This window comes from Chiloscyllium plagiosum, unplaced genomic scaffold (assembly GCF_037043375.1).
Source record: "Chiloscyllium plagiosum isolate Xiang-an unplaced genomic scaffold, Cpla_swu_hap1 HiC_scaffold_14, whole genome shotgun sequence".
Lineage (NCBI taxonomy): Eukaryota > Metazoa > Chordata > Chondrichthyes > Orectolobiformes > Hemiscylliidae > Chiloscyllium > Chiloscyllium plagiosum.
Genome location: NW_028270152.1, coordinates 76,210,033 through 76,235,469, shown reverse-complemented (window position 1 = coordinate 76,235,469; position 25,437 = coordinate 76,210,033). Strand labels below are relative to the sequence as shown.

Below are 25,437 nucleotides of genomic sequence, written 5' to 3'. Positions count from 1 at the left end.
TCCTTCAAGGAACTTATTGAAGAGGAGTCATCTTTTATTCAGTTAATCAGCTAAGTGCATGATTTTATTTAATGTTTGAGATATATTTTTTAATTCTTTCCATTTTAATATTATCTTCGGTATATAATGAAATATAGGTTATTTTATATCAAGTCTTATTGAAACTTTTTCTAAGGCTTAATGTTATTAATGGCAGATATGAAGTAAAGAGTGAGATGGCGAGTAGATTTAGGAAAGTTATTACACAGCAGGATCAGTCGGATAGATGGGTGACTGTTGGGAAAGGTAAGAAGGTAGTTCAACAGTCTCCTGGGGCTATTCCTCTATCAAATAGATATTCAGTTTTTGGAATTGTTGAAAGCGATAGTCTCTCTGAGGAAAATGGAAGGGGCAGTTAGCTATTGGACACTTGGAATGATTCTTATGTTAGGCAATGCTCAATTTAATAGAATTATGGTTATAGGGGGCTCTGTTGTCAGGAGATTCTGTGGCAGTGTGTGTAAGTTTAGGATGGTTTGTTGCTTTCCTGGTACTAGGATTAAGGATGTTTTTATACATTTCAAGCATATTGTTAAAGGTGAGATTGAGAAACCAGAAATTATTGTACAAGTTAGAAGGAATGACATTTTTAGGAAAAAATTATTAGGAGTATAGAATGAATGTAAGAGGTTAGGTAGAAGATTAAAAAATAAAACCTTAAAAGTAGTAATCTCTGGTTTACTCCCAATGACAAACTCAAACAAGGGAAGGAACAAAAAGGTAAAGTAGATAAATCAGTGGCTGAAGAGCTGGTGTATTGTTCAGGGATTCAGATGTTTGGACAACTGGAATATCATTTGGTACAGCAAAGACATGTTCAAAAAGGATGGGTCTAACCTGAACTGGAAAGGAACCAATATCTATTAATGGAGACGATACTGATAGAATTCCTCCACTCCCCCTCTCTAAATAGTAGCGTAAATAGATACATTGATTTCGGGTGTAAGTTTGCTCGCTGAGCTGAAGGTTTGATATCCATCTCAGCAATCACATCCCTAGCTTCCTAAAGAGATTGAGAGAACACCTCATCAGGTCCTGGGGATTTATCCAACCTCATGATTTTTAAGATATCCAGCATCGCTTCTAATGTAATATGGGCATTTTTCAAGATGTCACCATCTGTTTCCCTATCATGCAAGGTTTGTGAAGGTTTGTAGCTCAGGTTGAGGTTTAGGGTGTAGGTTTGCTCGCTGAGCTGTAGGTTTGATATCCAGACGTTTCATTACCTGGCTAGGTAACATCATCAGTGGCGACCTCCAAGTGAAGCGAAGTTGTTGTCTCCTGCTTTCTATTTATATCTTTCTCCTGGATGGGTTTCCTGGGGTTTGTGGTGATGTCATTTCCTGTTCGTTTTCTGAGGGGTTGATAGATGGCATCTAGATCTATGTGTTTGTTTATGGCGTTGTGGTTGGAGTGCCAGGCCTCTAGGAATTCTCTGGCATGTCTTTGCTTAGCCTGTCCCAGGATAGATGTGTTGTCCCAGTCGAAATGGTGGGTTTTTTTTTCATCCGTGTGTAGGGCTACGAGGGAGAGAGGGTCGTGTCTTTTTGTGGCTAGCTGGTGTTCGTGTATCCTGATGGCTAACTTTCTTCCTGTTTGTCCTACGTAGTGTTTGTGGCAGTCCTTGCATGGAATTTTGTAGACGATGTTGGTTTTGTCCATGGGATGTACTGGGTCTTTTAAGTTTGTTAGTTTTTGTTGGAATAGAGTGTTGGTGGCTTTGTGTGCTACTAGGAGTCCGAGGGGTTTTAGCAGTCTGGCTGCCATTTCTGAAACTTTTTTGATGTATGGTAAGGTGGTTAGGGTTTCTAGCTGTGTTTGGTCTGCTTGTCGTGGTTTGTTCTTGAGGAATCTGTGGACTATATTTTTTGAGTATCCGTTCTTCTTGAATATGTTGTATAGGTGGTTATCCTCTGTTTTCCGAAGTTTGTCTGTGCTGCAGTGTGTGGTGGCTCGTTGGAATAGTGTTCTGATACAGCTTTGTTTGTGTGTGTTGGGATGTTGCTGGTGTAGTTAAGTATTTGGTCAGTGTTTGTCGATTTTCTATATACGCAGGTTTGTAGTTCTCCGTTGTCCGTTCTTTCGACTGTGACGTCGACTGGATATCAAACCTACAGCTCAGCGAGCAAACCTACACCCTAAACCTCAACCTGAGCTACAAACCTTGCAGAAACATTGATGGAAAAGGTTCTCAATGTGAAGATGGCACATTAATTAGAAAAGAAAGACAAGAGAGTCAGAGTATGTAATAACTCTGAAGAACTAAATGCATTTATTTTAATGCAAGGGGTCTTACATGTAAGGCTGATGAACTCAGAGCACATTCAAGAACATGAGAATGGGAAATCATAGTTATTACTAAAACTTGGCTGACAGATGGACAAGACTAGCAGCTCAAAGTTCCAGGTTTTAGATACTATAAGAAGGATAGGAAAAGAGGCAAGAAAGGTGGGGTGTGGGGTGGCATTTTTGATTAAGGAATATATTACTGCTGTAATGAGAGAAGATATTTCTGAAAAATCATCCAGTGAAAATATATGGGTAGAAAGATCAACTTGAGATTTCTAGTAGAATAGAAGTCTTCAATTGCTCTTAACTTCTTCTTGCTGAATCCTTATATAACCTGGTTCGTTTAATTGCATTCCCGGCAATACAGTACTTCTAACATCGAGTCTAACATAAAAACCATTTCGTGGGCGGCATGGTGGCACAGTGGTTAGCACTGCTGCCTCACAGCGCCAGAGACCCGGGTTCAATTCCCGCCTCAGGCGACTGACTGTGTGGAGTTTGCACGTTCTCCCCGTGTCTGCGTGGGTTTCCTCCGGGTGCTGAAGAAATCTGAGTTCATCCCTTGTGGTTGGAGGGTTCCGAGATGGACGATGAGGCGCTCTTCCTCCAGCCGTCATGTTGCTATGGTCTGGCGATGGAGGAGTCCAAGGACTGCATGTCCTTGGTGGAGGCCACATCGGGTGCAGCGAATGCAGTAAATGATGTGTGTGGAGGTGCAGGTGAATTTGTGGCGGATATGGAAGGATCCCTTGGGGCCTCGGAGGGAAGTAAGGGGGGAGGTGCGGGCGCAGGTTTTGCATTTCTTGCGGTTGCAGGGAAAGGTGCCGGGAGTGGAGTTTGGGTTGGTGAGAGGTGTGGACCTGACGAGGCAGTCACGGAGGGAGTGGTCTTTTTGGAACGCTGATAGGGGAGGGGAGGGAAATATATCCCTGGTGGTGGGGTCCTCGACACGGTCCTGTCCCCCCTAGTCGAAGAACTCGCCATCTACGTTTGGGACACCACCCACGCCCTCCACCTCCTCCATGATTTTCGCTTCCCCAGTCCCCAACGCCATACCTTCACCATGGACATCCAGTCCCTGTACACCTCCATCCCCCACCACGAAGGACTCAAAGCCCTCCGCTTCTTCCTTTCCCAATCAGTACCCTTCCAATGACACCCTCCTTCGACTGACTGAACTGGTCCTCACTCTGAACAACTTCTCTTTCCAATCATCCCACTTCCTCCAAACCAAAGGAGTAGCCATGGGCACCCGCATGGGCCCCAGCTGTGCCTGCTTCTTCGGAGGATATGTGGAACATTCCATCTTCCGCAGCTACACTGGCACCACCACCCACCTTTTCCTCCGCTACATCGATGACTGTATCGGCGCTGCCTCGTGCTCCCACGAGGAGGTTGAACGGTTCATCCACTTTACTAACACCTTCCACCCCGACCTCAAATTTACCTGGACCATCTCAGACTTCTCCCTCCCCTTCCTAGACCTCTCCATTTCTATCTCGGGCGACCGAATCAACACAGACATTTACTATAAACCGACAGACTCCCAGAGCTACCTAGACTGCACCTCCTCCCACCCTGCCCCTTGTAAAAACGCCATCCCATATTCCCAATTCCTTTGTCTCCGCTGCATCTGCTCCCAGGAGGACCAGTTCCAATACCGAACAACCCAGATGGCCTCCTTCTGCAAAGACCGCAATATCCCCCCCAGACGTGGTCGATGATGCTCTCCACCGCATCTCCTCCACTTCCCGCTCCTCTGCCCTTGAGCCCCGCCACTCCAATCGCCACCAGGACAGAACCCCACTGGTCCTCACCTACCACCACACCAACCACCATATACATCGTATCATCCGTCTTCATTTCCGCCAACTCCAAACGGACCCCACCACCAGGGATATATTACGCTCCCCTCCCCTATCAGCGTTCCGAAAAGGCCACTCCCTCCGTGACTCCCTCGTCAGGTCCACACCCCCCACCAACCCAACCTCCACTCCCGGCACCTTCCCCTGCAGCTGCAAGAAATGCAAAACTTGCGCCCTCACCTCCCCCCTCACTTCCCTCCAAGGCCCCAAGGGATCCTTCAATATCCGCCACAAGTTCACCTGTACCTCCACACACATCATTTACTGCATCCGCTGCACCCAATGTGGCCTCCTCTATATTGGGGAGACAGGCCGCCTACTTGCGGAACGTATCAGAGAACACCTCTGGGACACCTGGACCAACCAACCCAACCACCCCGTGGCTCAACACTTCAACTCCCCCTCCCATTCCACCAAGGACATGCAGGGCCTTGGACTCCTCCATCGCCAGACCATAGCAACACGACAGTTGGAGGAAGAGTGCCTCATCTTCCGCCTCGGAACCCTCCAACTACAAGGGATGAACTCAGATTTCTCCAGTTTCCTCTTTTCTCCTCCCCCCACCTTGTCTCAGTCCCAACCCTCGAACTCAGCACCACCTTCCTAACCTGCAATCTTCTTCCTGACCTCTCCGCCCCCACCCCCACTCCGGCCTATCACCCTCACCTTAACCTCCTTCCACCTATCGCATTTCCAATGCCCGTCCCCCAAGTCCCTCCTCCCTACCTTTTATCTTAGCCTGCTTGGCACACTTTCCTCATTCCTGAAGAAGGGCTCATTCCCGAAACGTCGATTCTCCTGCTCCTTGGACGCTGCCTGACCTGCTGCGCTTTTCCAGCAACACATTTTCAGCTCTGAACTCCAACCTTTTACAGTCCTCTCTTTCTACTTTGCTATGAAATACTGCCTGCCCATCTTGTTTAGCTGAATCGAGTTTCCACTGTATTACCATCAGGAGTCATTGAAGAGATATTCAAAGATTGCTTAAAAGGACTAAAAGTCAGTAAGTGCACAGAGAGCGGACTCAACGTTACAAGTGCAGCATTGGTGCAGCAGTAGGTAATTAAATTAACTAGGTTCTATCAGGACTCAGTGAGAACAAGTTAGGATCAATTGAAGATCTCTGTGTGACTAGACCTCAGGCAGAACTAGTCCTCGTAGATGGTGTTATCAAGCAGAAGGGTCTGGCAGGGATACCCAAGACCAAATGGTGGATTTGGGGCAGCACGGTGGCTCAGTGGTTAGCACCGCTGCCTCACAGCACAAGGGTCACAGGTTCAATTCCAGCCTCCGGTGACTGTCTGTGTGGAGTTTGCACATTCTCCCTGTGTCTGCATAGGTTTCCTTCGGGTGCTCCGGTTTTCTCCCACAGTCCAAAGATGTGCAGGTCAGGTGAATTGGCCATGCTAAATTGCCCATAGTGTTAGGTGCACTAGTCAGAGTGAAATGGGTCTGGGTGGGTTACTCTTTGGAGGTTTGGTGTGGACTGGCTGGGCTGAAGGGCCTGTCTCCACACTGTAGGGAATCGAAGCTAATCTAATCAAATGGAACTAGGTGACAGGTGAGTGTTGTATGTTAATCATGGCATACCTGTGTGAGGAGCTGTGTGTATATTTATTTATCTTGCATATATGTATATAAATCATAATTAATAATTTTGTTTTGCTATGCTATACCCAAGAGCTATACATCGAGATATGAATTTATCATCCCAAACACAGATCACTTGTGGAAGGCAAGCAAAAATGACTCTGCAAATTCATCGCTTGCCAAGTTCTCAGAAACATGGGACAACTTTTCAAAATGCAAGAGAGAATAAAGATACTACATGACCAACATGCAGTTGCAGAACTAACCAATGAATATGTAGGACAGAAGGTCAGACTCAAATATTAATCAAGGAACCTGGTTATCTGCAGCTGTCTTCAAAGTGTGCAGTGAACCTAAATCCTACAAAGTTAGAACACTGATTCAAATAGCATTGAGGAGAAACAGAAGCCCATACATGAGAATGGTATTGTACTCCAACTATCTACAGAATACACATCAAGACATGATCAAGTAATCATGATTTGGAGATGCCGGTGTTGGACTGGGTGTACAAAGTTAAAAATCACACAACACCAGGTTATAGTCCAACAGGTTTAATTGGAAGCACACTAGCTTTCGGAGCGACGCTCCTTCATCAGGTGATTGTGGAGGGCTCGATCGTAACACAGAATTTATAGCAAAAATTTGCAGTGTGATGTAACTGAAATTATACATTGAAAAACTGATTGTCTGATAAGCCTTTCATCTGTTAGAATACAGTGATAGTTTCACTTCTTTCATGTGTAAATCACAAAACCTTTTTTTAAAGTTGCATTCTCGGGTTAGCTGTTAACAATGGTGATAGCTAGACAATATGTTGAAGGTGTTAGCCCCCTGTGTTCTCTGTCTATGCCATGATGTTTAGATTGATTCTAATCTAAAAAGTGAGATAACAGAGTTTTACATAAATTCATGCCCACATTTTTGAGCTCAGAGTTCTACATGAATGTATGCATTTTTGGGCAAAGTGCAATGTATCTCTGCAAGTACAAATTCACCCCACAAAATATATGTGGGTCTTTGTCTGTGTGTGTCTGTCTGTCTGGGGTGGGGGTTGTGAGTGTGTGAAAGTGTGTGTATTTGTGTGTGTGTGTGTGTGTGTGTGTGTAGTGAGTGCAGAGTGTCTTAAGTCTGTGAGAGGGTGCATGTGTGAGTGTGCACGTGTCTGTCTCCTGAGGAGATCATTACGGTCCTCAGGAGACAGACACGTGCTGCAACTGACTGGGTACCCTTCGTTGTTCAGTATTTCCCAGGGGCTGAAAACTTACGCCATGTTCTTCGTGACCTGCAACAAATTATCAATGAGGATGAGCACCTCACCAAGACCTTCCCCACACCTCCACTACTTGCCTTTAAACAACCGCCAAACCTCAAACAGATCATTGTTCGTAGCAAACTGCCCGGCTCTCAGGACAACTCCATACAACCGTCATGGTGGACGCTGCAAGACGTGTCAGACTGTGGACATAGTCTTCTTGGGGAGACAGGCCGCCTACTTGCAGAACGTTTCAGAGAACACCTCTGGGACACCCGGACCAACCAACCCAACCACCCCGTGGCTCAACACTTCAACTTCCCCTCCCACTCCACCAAGGACATGCAGGCCCTTGGACTCCTCCATCGCCAGACCATAGCAACACGACGGTTGGAGGAAGAGCGCCTCATCTTCCGCCTAGGAACCCTCCAATCACAAGGGATGAACTCAGATTTCGCCAGTTTCCTCATTTCCCCTCCCCCCACCTTGTCTCAGTCAAATCCCACGAACTCAGCACCGCCTTCCAAACGTGCAATCTTCTTCCTGACCTCTCCGCCCCCACCCCGACCTATCACCCTCACCTTAACCTCCTTCCAACTATCGCATTTCCAACACCCCTCCCCCAAGTCCCTCCTCCCTACCTTTTATCTTAGCCTGCTGTACACACTTTCCTCATTCCTGAAGAAGGGCTCATGCCCGAAATGTCGATTCTCCCACTCCTTGGATGCTGCCTGACCTGATGCGCTTTTCCAACAACACATTTTCAGCTGTGGACATAGATACCACTATTACACGTGGGAACACCTCCCACCTTGTACATGGCAGGTACTCATGTGACTCAGCCAATGTTGTCTATTTTATACGTTGCAGGCAAGGATGCCTGGAGGCATGGTACATTGGGGAAACCGAGCAAAGGCTATGACAACGGATGAATGGGCACCGCACAATAATCAACAGACAGGAGGATTCCCTCCCAGTTGGGGAACACTTCAGTGGTCCAGGACATTCAGCCTCGGACCTTCGGGTGACCATCCTCCAAGGTGGACTTCGGGACAGGCAGCAGAGGAAAGTGGCCGAGCAGAGGCTGATAGCTAAGTTCGGTACCCATAGGGAGGGCCTCAACCGGGACCTTGGGTTCATGTCACATTACAGGTGATCATCATTGCACTACACACACACACAGATATTCTTACACACACACACACACACATTCTCACATACACAAGGACACAGGTACACAAAGACGCGCACACAGACACCCACACACACACACACTCCCACACGCACCCCCTCACAGACTTAAGACACTCTGCACTTACTACACACACACACACACATTCACAACCCCCACCCCAGACAGACACACACACACAGACAAAGACCCACATATATTTTGTGGGGTGAATTTGTACTTGCAGAGTTACATTGCACTTTGCTCTAAAACTGCATACATTCATGTAGAACTCTGAGCTCAAAAACTACATGAATTTATGTAAAACTCTGTTATCTCACTTTTTAGATTAGAATCAATCTAAACATCAGGTCATGGACAGAGAACACAGGGGGCTAGGATGCTGCCTGAATTGCTGTGCTCTTCCAGCACCACTGATCCAGAATCTGGTTTCCAGCATCTGCAGTCATTGTTTTTACCTTCAACATATTGTCTAGCTATCACCATTGTTAACAGCTAACCCGAGAATGCAACTTTTAAAAAAAGGTTTTGTGATTTACACATGAAAGAAGTGAAACTATCACTGTATTCTAACAGATGAAAGGTTTAACAGACAATCAATTTTTCAATGTATAATTTCAGTTACATCACACTGCAAATTTTTGCTATAAATTCTGTGTTACGATCGAGCCTTCCACTATCACCGGATGAAGGAGTGTTGCTCCGAAAGCTAGTGTGCTTCCAATTAAACCTGTTGGACTATTACCTGGTGTTGTGTGATTTTTAACTTTGCTCAGGTAATGAATGTGTGGAGGACCATCATGACAACAAACAGCTCTCGCAACGTGTAAAAGATCAACATACACACATCCAAGTGCAAAGTCGAGATCTCTAGTAAGTTATACCATCAAGAAATGAGGAAGGATTGTCAAACAATCTGTAAAGAACTTCTGAATTGTTTTGGTGCACAGGAAAGCTATTCAGTCCATCTTGTCTGTACGAGCTCTTTGAAAGAGATAACAAACAGCAAACAGCATAACAAACAGCAAAGAGCTTATTTAGTAGAATATGGCAAGGATACCTGCGGCCAAGTAGAATTTGGGACCAACTTTTGGTTATACAGTCAGAGTCCTACAGCATGGAGACAAGGCCCTTTGGCCCAAACTGGTCCATGCCGACCAAAATATCCATCCACTCTAACTCCATTTCTCTGCACTTGACCCAAATTCTTCTAAACCTTTCCTATCCATGTATTGTCTAAATGCCTTTTAAATATTCTTAATGTACACAACTCAACCACTTCCTCTACCAGTGTATTCCATATGCATACCACCCACTGTGTAAAAACGTTGCCCCTCAGGTTCCCTTTTATTTTTTCTTCTCTAATCTTAAACTGATAGCCTCTAGTCCTTGATTCCCCAACCCTGGGAAGAAGACTGAGTGAATTCAGCCTATTCATACCTCTTAAGATCTTGCACATTTCTATGAGATACCCCTGTTGGAAAGTGTGGTGCTGGAAAAGCTCAGCAGGCCAGGCAGCATCCGAGGAGCAGAAGAATCGATGTTTCGGGCATAAGCCCTATGAGATACCCCCCTCAGTCTCCTACGCTCTAAAGAAAAAGTCCTAGCTAGACAAACCTCTCCCTACAACTCAGACTATTGAGTCCTGGCAACATTCTTGTAAATTTCTTCTGCACTCTTTTCAGCTTAATAACATCCTTCCTATGACAAGGTGACCAAAACTGAACATAATACTCTAACTGCGGCCTCACTAACATCCTGTACAACTGCAATATAACTGCCCAACTTCTTTGCTCAATGCCCTGACTGATGAAGGCCAGTGTGCCACAAGCCTTTTTTAATACCTGTGACTCCATCTTCAGAGAACTATGCACCTGAACTCCAAGGTCCCTTTGTTCAAATACACTTCTAACAGCCCTACCATTCACTATGAAATTGCTACATTGATTTGACTTTCCAAAAGGCAAGACCTCACACTTGTCTATATTAAACCCCATTTCCCCAGCTGATCAAGGTCCTGCTGCAATTTCTGATAACCCTCCTCACTGTTTACGATACTGACTATTTTAATGCAATCGGCAAAATTACAATCATGCCTTGTACATTATCATCCAAATCATTGATAACAAACAGTAAAGGGCCCAGCACTGACCCCTGAGGCACTCCACTAGTCACAGGCCTCCAGTCTGATAAGCAGTAGGTAATTAAACTAACTAGGTCCTATTATCCTCTGCTTCCTACCATCAAGCCAATTGTGTATCCAATTTGCCAGCTCCCCCTGCATTCCATGTGATCTAACTGCGAGAGCAGGTGATATATTATTTGGGTGTAACTAAGTTCGAACCTGACTGGACGTAAACGCAAACTAGTAATCAGTGGCACTGGAGGAACAAGAGGACAACTTGGATCCCCACTGGATCTGAAGGAGTCCCCACCCCTTCTGGACAGTTGGCATGCTTCTCCAACCTTCAGCTAAATGTAAGCAAGAAGGGAGGTGAGTCACTTTAATCATCAATAATTGAAGCCCCATTAAAAACAGCCTCTCTGGATTTTGTACATTGCATCTTGAATAGCAGGGGGTCACGCTGTCTACGACAATATGCTTTTGTGAAGTATATTTAATTGGTGAGATGTTTCATTCCCTGATGTGGCAAGAGTAATGGCAAGTGAAGTGACAAAATAGGGCAAAAATAAAAGAATGAGATTTTTGACTTCAAGAAGAAAATCTCTCAATTTCCCTTCAAGCTTTAAATAAAAACTTCAGAATCTCACCACTTAGTGATGACGGCCTTATTTCTATGCATTTGCATCTCATTAAAGCCCCAACTCACTCTTTTTAGATCCTACTTCAAGTTTCCCCCACTCCACCAAAAAAGTAGACAGCCCAAACTCCCAAAAGGTAAAACAGAATGGCTGCAATTAGTGAATGCGTGTCTGGCTGTCATTCCACTGCTTCAGCTGCCCAACATCCACTTGTGTACCATGGCTAACATTCTCCTTTACTCTTGACCCTCACAACTCCAAATCAGCAAACCACCAGCTTCATCACATCACCATGCCTGCTCAGAGAACAACACAGGCACCACTTTAGGCCTAGATCACCTTACTTTGGAGCTGACTGCACCTACAGCTTATATGCTTCTGTCAGGCTGTTTTGCACACACAGACAGCTATGCATCACATGCATCCACACAGGATGTTTTGTGCTGACATGGACACACGTATTTTACAGCTCCTAGCTTCCTTTCTTGATGGTGACTGACTTCAGCACTGAGTTAAAGGCTGAAACCATCTGGACTTGAACTTATTTTTCAGCAAAGTGGAAGACGCTGGGAACTCAGGATAGTGAGTGCACTATCAGTCAGAAAGGGGGTGAATATGTCATTGTTCTATATCAACATCAGAGCTGCATCCAGAAGCTTATGTTCTCGGAATTATACAGCATTGACGCTCATTGGATTTAATCAGTCTACAAGTACATTGAAGTTACCCATGATTAATACATTCCCTTGCTACCTCTAATTTCCTGATCTACATCATTCCATACATGATCACTGGTGGCCTGAAAACATCTCCAATCAATATTTGCTGTCCACTACTCCTTCTTCTTAAATTTACCAAAACAGATTCTTATTTTTCCAATCTAAGATCCTCTCATGAATGTAATGATACTATCCCTGATTGTCAACACTGCTCCACTTCTTTGTTCTTCATTCCTGTCCTTCCTGAGTGTTGAACATCTTTGAATGGATGACAGAGATGGTTTACTAAGATCAGCTCTGATGAAGAGTTATCTAGACTAGAATCGTTAGCTTGCTCTCTCCATGGATGCAATTTGACCCACTGCGATCTCCAGCATTTGTTGTTTTTAGTACAGATTCCAGTATGTGCAGTAATTTACTCCTACACTGGTTTGGATACTATTAGCTATGAGGAAAAATTGGACAAACTTGGCTTGTTTTCACTGAACGTCAGAGGATTAGGGGTGACCTGATAGAAGTTTACAAAATTATGAGAAGCATAGTTGGAGTCTTTTTCCCAGGGTAAAAATTGTCAATTACTAGGGGATACAGGTTGAAGGTAAAAGGGAGTAAGTTTAACGAAGATGTGAGAGGCAAGTTTTGTTTTACACAAGGAGTGGTAAGTGTCTGGAATGTGCTGCCAGAGAGGTGGAGGTGGATACAATAGCAATGTTTAAGAGGCATTTTGACAGATGAATGAATAGACAGGGAATAGAGGGTTACAGACTGCAGAGAGGCAGAAGCTTTTTAGTTTAGAAAGCGTTGTATGTTGGTGCAGTCTTGTTGGGTCAAAGCGCCTGTTCCTGTGCTGTACTGTCCTTTGTTAAGACAATAAGATATAAGAGCAGAAATTAGGCAATTCAGCCCTTCGAGTCTGCTCCGCTATTTAATGATGGCTGGTAAGTTTCTCAACCCCATTCTCCCACTTTACCCCAGTAACCCTTGATCCCCTTTACAATCTAGAACCTATCTATTTCCATCTTAAATGTACTCATGACCTGACCTCCACAGCCTTCTGTGGCAGAGAATTCCTAGATTCACCACTTTCTGGATGAAGAAGTTTCTCATTACCTCTTTTTGAAAAGGTCCTCCCTCTACTCTAAGGCTATGCCCTCAGGTCCTGGTCTCTCATACCAATGGAAACATCTTCCCAACATCTGTTCTGTCCAGGCCATTCAGTGTTCTGAGTCAAAATGTGTGGCACTGGAAAAGTGCAGCAGGTCAGGCAGCAGCTGAGAGCAGGAGAGTCAATAATTTGGGCATAAGCCCTTCCAAAGGAATGTGTCCTGTAAGTTTCAATTAGATCCTTCTAAACTCCATCAAGTATACAGGGGAATCTCGACTATCCGATCGAGATGGGCGGGCACTATTTTGTTCAGATAATCGATTATTTGGTTAATTGGTTTAATGCCTTTTCTCTGGGGCTTGGAGTTTTTAAAGTCTGCTCCCTATTCAGGACACTGCAGCAGCACACAGTGTGTGAGACCCCGCCCCCAACACCGCCCCTTCCAACCCCACCCGACACCGCCCCCCCACCCCATCCGACACCACCCCCAACCCCGTTCAACACCGCCCCCCACCTGCCCTGTGCCCCCCGCCTGACCCCAACCCCATCCAGCACTGCCCCCGCCCACCACCGCCCCCCCCAGGGCTGCCAGACTGGACACCAACAATAAGACTGCTGTTGCTGCTGCTGCCTTTGTGAAGTAAGTCTCTAAATAGCGTGCGCACACACACACACACTCTTTGTACAGGACAATGTTGGTCAGATTATCTGGGGAAGGGAGGTTTAGGGTTCACCCCTCTGTAGAACTCCAGGGAAACTGTAGGGGAGAGTGAGGGTGGCAAGTTAGTCATTTGGAGATGGTGCCTGTTTAATCATTGTAAACAAAAGACACGATCAATTGTTGAAAATACATCTTTGATGTAATGTTTCTACTGGGAGCTCGAGATCTCCTTCGGATAATCTAATTTTCGGATAATTGGTATTCGGATAATCGAGGTTCCTCTGCATATTCAGAGTCCTCAAATGTTCCTCATATGTTAAGCTGTTCACTCCTGGGACTATTCTCGTGAATCTCCTCTAAATACACAGCAGGGCCAATTCATCTGTCCTAAGATATGGGCCCAAAACTGCGCACAATACTCCAAATGTGGTCTGATCAGAGCCTTTTAGAGCCTCAGAGGTACATCCCTCCCTACTTTTATATTCAAGTCCTCGCGAAATAAATGTCATCATTGCATTTGCCTTACTAACTACTGACTCAACGTGCAAGTTTACCTTGAGAGAACCCTTGACTAGACCTCAAAGTCTCTTTGCACTTCAGACTTCTGAATTTTCTCCCCATTTAGAAAATACTCCATGCCTCTATTCTTCCTAACAAGGTGCATGACCTAACACTTTCCCATGTTGTACTCCATCTGCCACTTCTTTGCCCACTCTCCTAACCTGTCCAAATCCTTCTGTAGTCTCCCCGCCTCCTCAATGTTACCTGTCCCTCTACCTATCTTTGTATCATCTGCAAATTTATCCAGAATGCCTCAGTTCTTTCTTCTGGATCAATAAGGTATAAAGTGAAAAGTTGTGGTCCCAACACAGCCTTGTGGGATGCCACTTGTCACCAGCCACCACCCTGAGGTGCTTTCTGCCAGACAGCCAAGCTTCTATCCATGCTAGTAGCTTGCCTTTAACACCATGAGCCCTTATCTTACTCAGTAGTCTCCTGTGTGGCACCTTGTCAAAGGCCTTCTTGAAATCCAGGTAAATAAAATCCATTATCTCTCCTTCCTCAGAGATTACCACTAGAGCTTCCACTATCTCTCTAGCTATCTCCCTTAGATCTCTGGAGTATCTGGTCCAGGTGATTTATCCACCTTCAGGTCATTCAATTTTTCTAGCACCTTCTCCTTGGTGATGACCACCATACTCAGTTCTGCCCCCTCACCCTCTTGAATTTTTGGGATACTACTCTTGTCTTCCACTGTGAAGACTAATGCGAAGTAATTATTTGGTTCCTCTGCCATTTCTTTGTTCCCCACTACTATCTCTTCTACGTCATTTTCCAGTGGCCCAATGTCCACTTTGAATTAGAATGTTCCTGCTTCTCACAGTCAGCTTTGCTTGCATTCTATCTGAACTCCTTTTTGGGTGACATGTCTCTGGCAAGCTAGTTTAACTCATTTCCAACAGGACTAGTAAATCTCCCTGCAAGGATATTAAACCCAGATCTGCTGAGGTGTTTAACATCCACCTTTGCCGGTCCCACCAGCCCCAAAGTTTGTCCTAACACTCCAGAAATGAAAAACCTCTTACACCATTTTTCCAGCGACAAGGTGCTTTGAGTTGTACAAACTTCTGAATTATTTTCTATGATCAACAATCTCATTACGAGGTTCAGATTGCACATTGGAATACTGAAGGAGGCCTAAAATTGATTCTGGACAAAATATAGGCAACAATAAAAGGCACAGTATGTTGGTAGATTGGGATGTAAGAAATTATTTATGTGGCATATGAACAGCGTCAGCGTTTTAGGGCCAAATGGCCTTTTGCTCTGTTGTACATAGTGTGTAATTCTGCATAATACTCACAGCCCTTATAGATATCTGTTGGGATCTGTACTGCCATGTAAGAATAATTGACTTTGACCTTGAAGTTCGGATCATCCACAAACTCCAACTGGAGAGGATTAATTTGCTCCCCATCTGAGATTTCATCATCTCTTTCACCACCCTATAAGAAACAGAGAAGACAGAATGAGAAACGCTAAGGAGGATGGCAATGGGAAACTCCAGTACGGGCCTCAGCAGTTTATTCCTGTAAGGCAGAATCATAAATTTGAGAAAAGGCCAAAAAGGTTTTAGTTTTCACAATATTTGCTTCCTCCATGAGGTTCTTCATCCCACTTAGATGCATTGTAACAAGATTTACAGGACCAACTCTCAGCATTATTCCGAACACTACTGACATGAATAATGGGGTCAAAGCTGAGTGGTCAGAACAGTTACAATACTCCAACCTGCATGGGATTAAACAAGACAGCTCAAGTTAAAGATGTGGAACTCGCTTAGGCCAAATATGTTAAATGGCTTCACCACACACTGTACTTCTTATTCAGTGAACCCAAACTAATGAGAACCAGCCGTTAAAAGCTGTTGTCACTCAGTTTATTTGAATCTAGCTTCTACTCCTCTCACACCATTAAAACACGAGTAAAAATAACACATAACTTCTGGTGCTTTGATAAGGATTCCATTATCTCTCCTTTTTTTCAAGCTTGCGAGTGTTCAATAAAGCTGAAGTACACTATCCTCATTCAAGGTGTCTTTTCATCATTCACCCAGTGAGACTGCCCTCCCACAGTTCCATTGTGACTTCTCTGAACGTAGTTAATCCATCAAAAGTATTGGCTTCCCCTCGCTGCACGGTTACTCTCGAGGTTCCCCAAGGATTAATAGCTGGATTCACATGTTATCTTAAAATTGCCATTTGATAGCAATATCGGTCAAGAAAGAGTCAGCTTTCACATGTATGCTGTCATACTGCTTGGCCTGTCTGCCATCTCTCTGTATCCCTCTTCTGCTTTAAGTTCAATATCAGAAAGGCCAAAATGGTTAGCTGCAAGCCCATCACAAGCTCCACTTCTGTGTCACCTCTGGCTTAATCCCAAGCAGGACAACCTACAAACTCAGATGAGTTTTAAACTCCATTTCTACCTGTATACTTAACTCAAGACTTTCCACTCGAGACATTACATTTGAGTCTGTCATCCTTCATAAACTTCCAGATGCCTAAATCTCTGCCACATGAATTCTGTTTCATATCAGGTACTGCTCAATCAACACTCCTGCTCTCTTACCTAAACTGGCTTTCAGCGTCTCAATATTCAGGTCAAAATTTTAATTCTCAACCAGAAATGACTCAAAGCTTTCTCTCACCCTATTCCTATATTCCACCCACCATGTTCTGTTCCTCTTCTTCCTGATTCTTTTCTGCATCCATTCCCTTCACCCGATGTCAGCTCCTTTAGTCCCCTTGATCATACTCTTTGAAGCTCACTCCTTAACCATTTGCATCTCTATCCCCAACCTCCTCCAAACCCATCATTTTAGCATAGCCTTAATTCACACTTTGAATCGCTCATCTCCTGCCAAAGTCTGTTTTCAGGGTAACTGTCTGTGAACTACCTAGGAATCCGCCAACTCTTGATGCTGAAGATGATATATAAACAAAAGTTGTTGCTATTGTTTCCATAACACAAAGCAAAATAATCACAATTAAAAGAAACAGTATGTGGTACTCTTAATTCATAATTTCTCACCATAGATTGGAAGTTGTCAGTCTATTCTCAATTGACATGGCATACTTTGTATCGACAGTCATCATGAGGAAGTCAAAAGGTTGCATTACTAAACAGGTGCATTTTCTTTGCAACTTCAGGTTTTACTACTAGCTGCCTCAATGACTGAGTGCAGAGATAATCACACAATGTTTCTTTTTCTTGATGCAGATGGCATTATTTTAGGAAATTGCAATTGATGCTACAGGAATTCATCTTGTACTAATCTGTGTCTTTCTTACATTATGCCTTATCTTTAAAATCTAACAATACTTCCTCATTAGTATTCTGGCCTTAACTTCTTACTGAAGCTCTGCCCAAGTATCCAGCAACAGAGAACACTGATGCAGAGTTTCAATTTTCAAGGTTTAAGGAGGAGAACTTGGATTTTATAGCATTAATCGTAATCTCAGACAGACCCAAAGTACTTCACAGCCAAAAAGCACTTTTCAGAATATATAGTCACTGTTCTATTGTAGAAAATCTGACCTGAAGTTTTTAAATATTATGTTCCCACCCATAACTTTGGCCAGTAGTCTCTTCTGCTGAATAGATCTGTGTTGTGTGTCAGGGCTCTAAAAATACCAATATAACAGAGTCCAGGGAAATTGTCTGGAAAGCTGAAGATTCTGATGGACAATTAGCCTGTATCCATTTAAATTGGAGAATGTGGAGGGTTCTGCTCCTGTTAAGTAAATATTTTCCTCAAAAAAGAAATTGGGCAATTCAAAACCTAGGCTAACTCCTGGGTAACTAGCAGACTGAACCCCTAATTGCATCTGCCTCAGAGTCCTTATGTCCCTTGGACTCTGACCCAACAACGACCCTTCCCCACGAGATGTGACAATACCCTCTTCCTCTCTGCTCTCTGTGGGAGCCCCTCTCCTGCCAAAACCTGAGACTGCTCCTTTCCTTGTCACTGGATGTCTCTTTCTCTCTCTCTTCCACCCCCCCCCCCCCCCACAGAAACTGAGACCACACCCCTATTCCCTGCTGCTGGATCTGAAACTCTCCTCTCTCCTTCGGACCCTCTTCTCCAACAAAATCCAATATCTTCCCCCTTCTGCATTGCTGGATGACATCCTCCTTGCTCCCCAAGACTGACACCAGCCTCTCCAATCTGGGATACTCCTCTCGCCCCAGGACCCCCCATCAACTGTGGGACCTGAGACCACTCCTCTCTCCCCAAGACCTGACATCTGCCTTCCCCCAAGGATCCTATTCTGTTTGTAGACAGACACACTTTTTTGCCCAAACAAAGCCAAAACTCCTTTCCACACTGACCTTCCCTAAACACACTATAATGTATCTGGCACCTATGTACACCTGGCACCCTTCCACCCTACCCACCTCTCACCCTACTTACCTTATGCAGTTACCATTTTACAGGGGCTGTCAAAATGTCTGGTGAAATCTTGGATATTTAAATCACAGAATACAGCAATAACTGCCATTAAAGTGGGCATTCGCTTTGCCATTCCCTGAAATCTTACATATGATGACACTGTTGGATTTCAGATAAGTATGTATTTCTGAAGGAACAATGATCAGAATCTCTTACTGGAAATGCAAGCCTGGTCTTAATGGAAAGAAGTAAGAGCAGAGAGGCAACTTATGTATGATTGCTACTCCTCAGGAAATCCAGCCAAGGGAATTGATTAGGTGAACTGATGTAATGATCTCAGTTGAGGAATAAATATTTAACAGGGCTTTCAGAGTCATTCAGCCTCTTCTGTGAAGAGAGATGTGGGAATGATTTGCAGCTGCCAGAGAGAGAGTTGATGATATTTTTGACTAATGCCCCTTACAAAAGATGGTACCTCCAACCATGCAGCACTCCCTCTGTAATCTCTGTACAGTACTGCCAGACTACGTTCTGTAATTAGGTCACTGCAGTGGAATTTAATATGACAACTGTCTGACTCAGAGGCAAGAGGATAACCACATGGCCTAGATTGACATATTTATTTATTGTTGATTGGCAGGCGAATTCCCAGGTGCAGTGGCTTGATTCCTGCATCTGTTTGTCTTCAGCTGAATTTGTTTCTCATTTTGATCTTTGAGTTAGCCTTGCAAGTCATTGTTTCCACCTCCAAATTAGAGTGAGCTGATATTTGCCCTTTCTCTGCCATGGTCATTGAATGACATATGGCTCTATTCAGTGTGCCTGATTTATTTAGTTCTTCTCATGTCAATACCTCTTGTGTTAGAGACAATATTTCTGTACCTCAATTGCTCCACTTCTTACATTAGGTTGCTCCTTGTTGTACACGTACTAGAGACCTCACAACCTTCCTCTATGACTGTCATGGTTCTGATAACATCGTCCTGTATACTGCTCCAAAGGAACTGACTTTATTAGACTATAATTTTAGTTTCTGTCTCATTGTCTTGCCATTATCCTTCAGTTCTCAGTTAAAGTCAAATAAGCAGTCAGAATGAATCTCTCGTCACATTTACTGTCATCTTTGTCATCATTTTGATCAATCTTAATTTTTTTATTACGCTTCTCTCATTCAAGTGTGACTCTTACATTTCACAGAAGATCATGTCTCTTATTAAGGATTCATACAAGTCTCCAGAATTGCTAATGAATGCTACAGTTTTCTGTGTGGTTATTCAGATTCTTGTTTACTTGATCTCACACACCTGGTTAAAATATGAATTGTTGAACTATTGCTTCCACTTGTAATGCAATATTCATCAGACGCTCACATTAATTCCCAAGTGACACATTCTCTTCATTGCAAACAATATATTGGCGGCACGGTGGCTCAGTCGTTAACACTGCTGCCTCACGGGACCTGGGTTCGATTCCGGCTTCAGACGACTGTCAGTGTGGAGTTTGCACATTCTCCCCGTGTCTGGGTAGGTCTCCTCCCACATTCCAAAAGAAGTGCAGATCAGGTGAACTGGCCATGCTAAATTGCCCATAGTGTTAGGTGCATTGATCAGGGGTAAATGTAGGGAAATGGGTCTGGTGGGTTACTCTTGGGAGAGTTGGTGTGCACTTGTTGGACCGAAGGGCCTGTTTCCACGCTATAGAGAATCTAATCTAATATTGTCTACCTAGAGCATCTACCGCTGTCGATTTCACAGGAACTTGGTGTCACAGTCTTGGCCTGCATGTATTGCTCATCACTAATTGCCCTTGAAAATGTAATGGTGAACTGCCATCTTGAAAAGCAGATATCCATGTGGATACATGTACACCCACAGTGCTGCAAAGGCAGAGTTCCATGATAATGACCCAGCAACAGCGAAGGAGAGGAACTTGCAAGTAATGGCTACAGCAGAAAGAAAGTTTATCCTCTCTGCCAGTTAAAGTCTTCCACAACATTGCCCCACACCCCCGAAAAAAGTATTAACTTTGACTAAAAGTATCTACTTCTATTAATAACTAAATGGGGCTGTTTTCTCTGGAACATCAGAGGCTGAGGGGTGGCCTTATACAGGTTTACAAAATCATGAAGGGCATGGATTGGGTGAACAGCCAAAGTCTTTTTCCCAGGGTATGGGGGTCCAAAACTAGAATGCATAGGTTTAAGGTGAGAGGAGAAAGACATTAAACAGACCGAAGGCACAAAGAGTGATGCATGTATGGAATGAGCTGCCAGAGGATGTATTGGAGGCTGTTACAAATACAACATTTTAAAGGCATCTGGGATAACAACTTTCAATGAATAGGTTTTAGCAGGATATGAGCCAAATTATGGCGATTGGGACAAGATTAATTTAGGATATCTGTTTGGCATAGACAAATTGGACAAAAGGGTCTATTCCAGGGCTGCACGATTCTATTTCACAAAAGTAGTTAAAGATATATATCTTTTTATTTTTCTTATATTTTTGACTGTGAAGTGGAATGGGAAAACTTATAAAAACCAAAGGTCGCTAAAGGATTACTGCATTTTTGAAAGCAAGTAACAAGTCACTCATTGTAGATGTTTCGGGTCCAGTATTCCTTCCTCAGAACTGCAGTGTTTTTGTTTCTCATTCACAGCAGCCACAGTTCTTTTGGTTTTAACTCATTTTAGACACTGTTTATGTAGCTATTGGTCCCAGCAGTAACAGGTGATGCTGCAGATGAACTGCAGACAAGAACTGTGTACAAATGGAAACCCAACCTGTATTAAGTAGCTGTTTGGTCTGTGAAATAGTGACTGCTTATTGATGACAAAGGCCTTCTGCTTACCATAAACTATGTAACTAGTTCTCAGGTAGCTGACCACCTTAGGAATATTAACGGATAGTGAGAAGCATTCAACATCCACCAGCTCAGGATCTTTCTCTATTCACTGTAGTAAAGGAAGATTTAAACCTGAAGAACACCAGTTTATCGTTACATAGAACACTGAACAGTACAGGCCCTTTGGCCCATGATGTTGGGCGAAGCATTTATCTTAATCTAAGATCAACCTAACCTACACACTCCGTGATTCACTGCCGTCCATGTGCTTGTCCAGCAGTCGCTTAGATGTCCCTAACTCTGTCTCTGACTCTACTACCACCGCTGGCAGTACATTCCACATACATGCCACTCCCTGCATAAAGAACCTACCTCTGACATATATACCTTCCTCCAATCACCTTAAATTAATGACTCCTCATGACAGCCATTTCTGCCCGTGGGAAAAGTGTCTATCTACTCTATCTATGCCTCTCATTACCTTGTACACTTCTATCAAGTCACTTCTCTTCCTTCTTCTCTCCAGTTTGAAAAGCCCTAGCTCACTCAACCTCTCTTCATAAGACAAGCCCTCCAATCAAGGCAGCATCCTGGTAAATCTCCTCTGCACCCTCTCTAAAGCATCGACATCCTTCCTATGATGAAGTGACCAGAATTGCACACGATATTCCAAATGTGGTCTAAACAGGGTTTTATAGAGCTGCAGCAAAGCCTCCCGGCTCTTAAAGTCAATCCCCCTGTTAATAAAAGCCAAAACACGATATGCCTTCTTAATAACCCTATCAACTTGGGTGACAACTTTGAGGGATCCATGTACATGGACTTCAAGATCCCACTGTCCCTCCACACTGCCAAGAATCCTGTCTTTAATCCTGTATTCAGCATTCAAATTCAACCTTCCAAAATGAAACACTTCACATTTAATCAGGTACTCCATCTGCCACTTCTCAGCTCAGCTCTGCAACCTGTCAATATCTTGTTGTAGCCTGCAACAGCTCTCAACACTATCTACAACACCACTGACCTTTGTGTCATCAGCAAACTTACTAACCCACCCTTCCACTTCTTCATCCAAGTCATTTATTGAAAATTACAGAGCAGAGGCCCAACAACATCCCTGCAGGACACCACTGGTCACCGACCTCCAGGCAGAATACTTTCCTTCCACTACCGCTCGCTGTCTTCTTTCAGCCAGCCAATTCTGTATCCAGACAGCCAAACTTCCCTGTATCCCAGACCTCCTAACTTTCTGAATGAGCCTACCATGGGGAAACTTATAAAATGCCTTGCTGAAATCCATATACACCACATCCACTGCCCGATCTTGGTTAATTTGTCTCGTCATATCCTCAAAGAACTCAATAAGGCTTGAGAGGCATGACCTGTCCCTCACAAAGTCATGTTAACTATCTTTAATCAATGGTTTTCCAAATAGTCATCAATCCTATCTCTCAGAATCCTTTCCAGTACCTTGCTTACCACACATGTAAGAGTGACTGATCCATAATTCCCAGAGATTTCCCTATTCCCTTTCTTGAACACAGGATCAACACTCGCCTCCCTCCAATCATCTGGTACTATTCCTGTGTAGGGTGAGGATACAAAGATCATCGCCAGAGGTGCAATAATCTCATTCCTCGCCTCATGTAGTACCCTTGGATATATTTAGTCCAGTCCTGAGGACTTATCTATCTTGATGCTTCCCAGAATTTCCAGCACATCTATTTTCTTAATATCAATCTGTTCAAGCCTATTAACCTGGTCCACGGTGTTCTCACTATCAACAAGGTCCCTCTCTCTAGTGAATACCAAAGCAAAAAAACTCATTTAGGGCCTCCCCTACCTTTTTAGATTCCAGGTACAAGTTCCCTCCACAATTCCTGAGCAGCCTTACCCTCTGATTATTCTCTTAGTCTTCACCTAATCATTCCGGTCAAGGCTTTTTCATGCCCCCTCGTCTCAGTCCATTTTTGAGTTCTTTCCTAGCTACCCTGTAATCCTCTACAGCTGTGCCAGATCCTTGCTTCCTCACCTTCAGTAAGTTTCCTTCTTCCTTTTGATGAGAAGCTCCTTTTCTCTTGTCACCCAAGGCTCCTTCACCTTACCATTCCTCGCCTGTCTCAGTGGGACAAAGTTATACAACACTCACAACAAGTGCTCCTTAAATAGCCTCCACATTTCTATGGTATATTTCCTGTAGAATAATTGTTCTCAATTTATACTCCATAGCTCCTGTCTAATAGCAGTATAATTTCCCTTCCCCAATTAATTACAATACTGTCTGTTCCTATCCCTCTCCATGGCTATGGTAAAGGTGAGGCAGTTGAGATCTGACATCTGACCTGGCTCGTTGCCTGGCACCAAATCCGATATGGTCTCTCCCCTAGTCGGCTATCTTCATATTGAGTCAAGAATCCTTCCTGGACACACCTGGCAAAATCAGCTCCATCCAGACCATCTGCACTAAGGAGGTTCCAATCAATACTGGGGAAGTTGAAGTTACCCATAACAACAACTCTGTTACATCTGCACCTTTACAAGATCTGCTGTCCAATCTGTTCTTCCATCTCACTGCTGCTATTGGGGGGTCAATAGAAAATACCCAATAAAGTGACTGCTCCTTTCCTGTTACTGACTTCCACCCATACTGACTCAGTGGATAAACCCTCATCAACTTGCTTTACTGCAGCTGTGATGTATCTCTAACTAACAATGCAACCTCCCCATCTCTGTTCTTTTACCTCCCCTCCCTGCTCTTTTTAAAAGATCCAGCAACCATTCCTGCCCTTGTGAAATCCATGTCTCTGTAATGGCTACAACATCGTAGGTCAAAGTTCTGAGCCACAGAGCAGGGCTCATTGCCAGAGACCTGGCCACTACGGCTTTCCCGAGAGGTCGCCCCCCCAACAGTATCCAAAATGGTATACTTATTATTGAGGGGAAAGGTCACAGGGGATCCCTGCACTGTCTGCCTCTTCCCATTCCGTCTCAATTGTAACCCATCTACCCTTTTTCCTGTACCTGAAGTGAAACTACCTCCCTGTAACGCCTCTTTATTACCCCCCTCCATCATCCAGCTCCAGTTTCTTAACACGGTTTCCAAGGAGCTGGAGTTGGATGCACTTCCTGCAGACAAAGTCAGTGGGGACACCAGTGGTGACCATTACCTCTCACATCCTACTGGAAAAGCATGTAACCATCCTAACATCCATTCCCACTGTTCTGAATTCCCAAAAGATTCTATTGAAAAAACTAGTAACCTTACTGAATCGGCACACAGAACCTTTTGTTTTGGTTCGAGGACGACGATGGATGGGAAACACTACCAATAATGTTTCGGGTAAAGCAACTGCCCAATAAGTTACCTCACTTACTCAGCAGTTCCGTGTCCACTCCAGCTCAGTAGGTGCTCTGCCTATTCACAAGGTAAGTTTTTAAAGGCTTAATTTACCTTCCCAGCAGCCCCATGGTCCTCACTCTCACCGCTGCTGCAAAATGGAGACCGCTGATCCCATGAGGTAAGTTATTAAAGGATGAATTTACCTTCCCAGCAGCCCCCGGTCCTCACTCTCACTGCTCCTGCAATGTTATAAGCTGTGATTTTTAAGTAATGGATCGGAGACCTTTTTTTAAAGAGTGTGAACCAGCCCCACGCATTTCCTACATAATAATGAAAACATCCAGAGAAGGAGCACTAAGAAATAATGTACCAATGAGCACAAGGACCATCTCAGCAGATTCTCTGAACAGAGGTCATTGAACTGCTTTCTCAGTTTTTCCTTCAGTCATAACACCCATGTCTCCTCATCCCTTATCTGTGTTGTAAGTGGGCGCTTTTAAGGGAATTAGAGATGTTACTAGCAGAGTTATTTGCGAACAGTTCATAATTGTTTACCTGTAGATACAGACTATTTTAATAAAGTTATTCTTGTTATGTATAGAAACTTGGCCCAGGCTTTCTGTCAACCTGCGTTCTGACAGACAGGTAAATTAGGGATTTCCGTGTAGTTCTTAAAATCTTTACCTTTTCTAAATACTCCAGGAATCGCAAGGTTTGATTTCCAGCATGCTCCCCAGTGAGGTGTAACAAATTTTAGATTGGAAGAGAAGATTCTAATATTACGAAGCATCAGACTCTCAGGATTTTAGTGAGAAATT

At 44.0% G+C, this 25,437-nt stretch overlaps 1 protein-coding gene across 4 annotated transcripts in view; it reads right to left on the bottom strand.

Annotated features, from left to right (window-relative positions):
- The window catches only part of cacna2d2a (calcium voltage-gated channel auxiliary subunit alpha2delta 2a), an 824,866-nt gene that overhangs the window by 260,259 nt on the left and 539,170 nt on the right, over window positions 1-25,437 (bottom strand). For all 4 annotated transcript variants that reach the window (XM_043708451.2, XM_043708452.2, XM_043708454.2 and 1 more), the window contains one exon: window positions 15,343-15,484. In XM_043708451.2, the coding sequence (XP_043564386.1) occupies window positions 15,343-15,484 (142 nt within the window). The remainder of the gene's footprint in view (window positions 1-15,342; window positions 15,485-25,437) is intronic.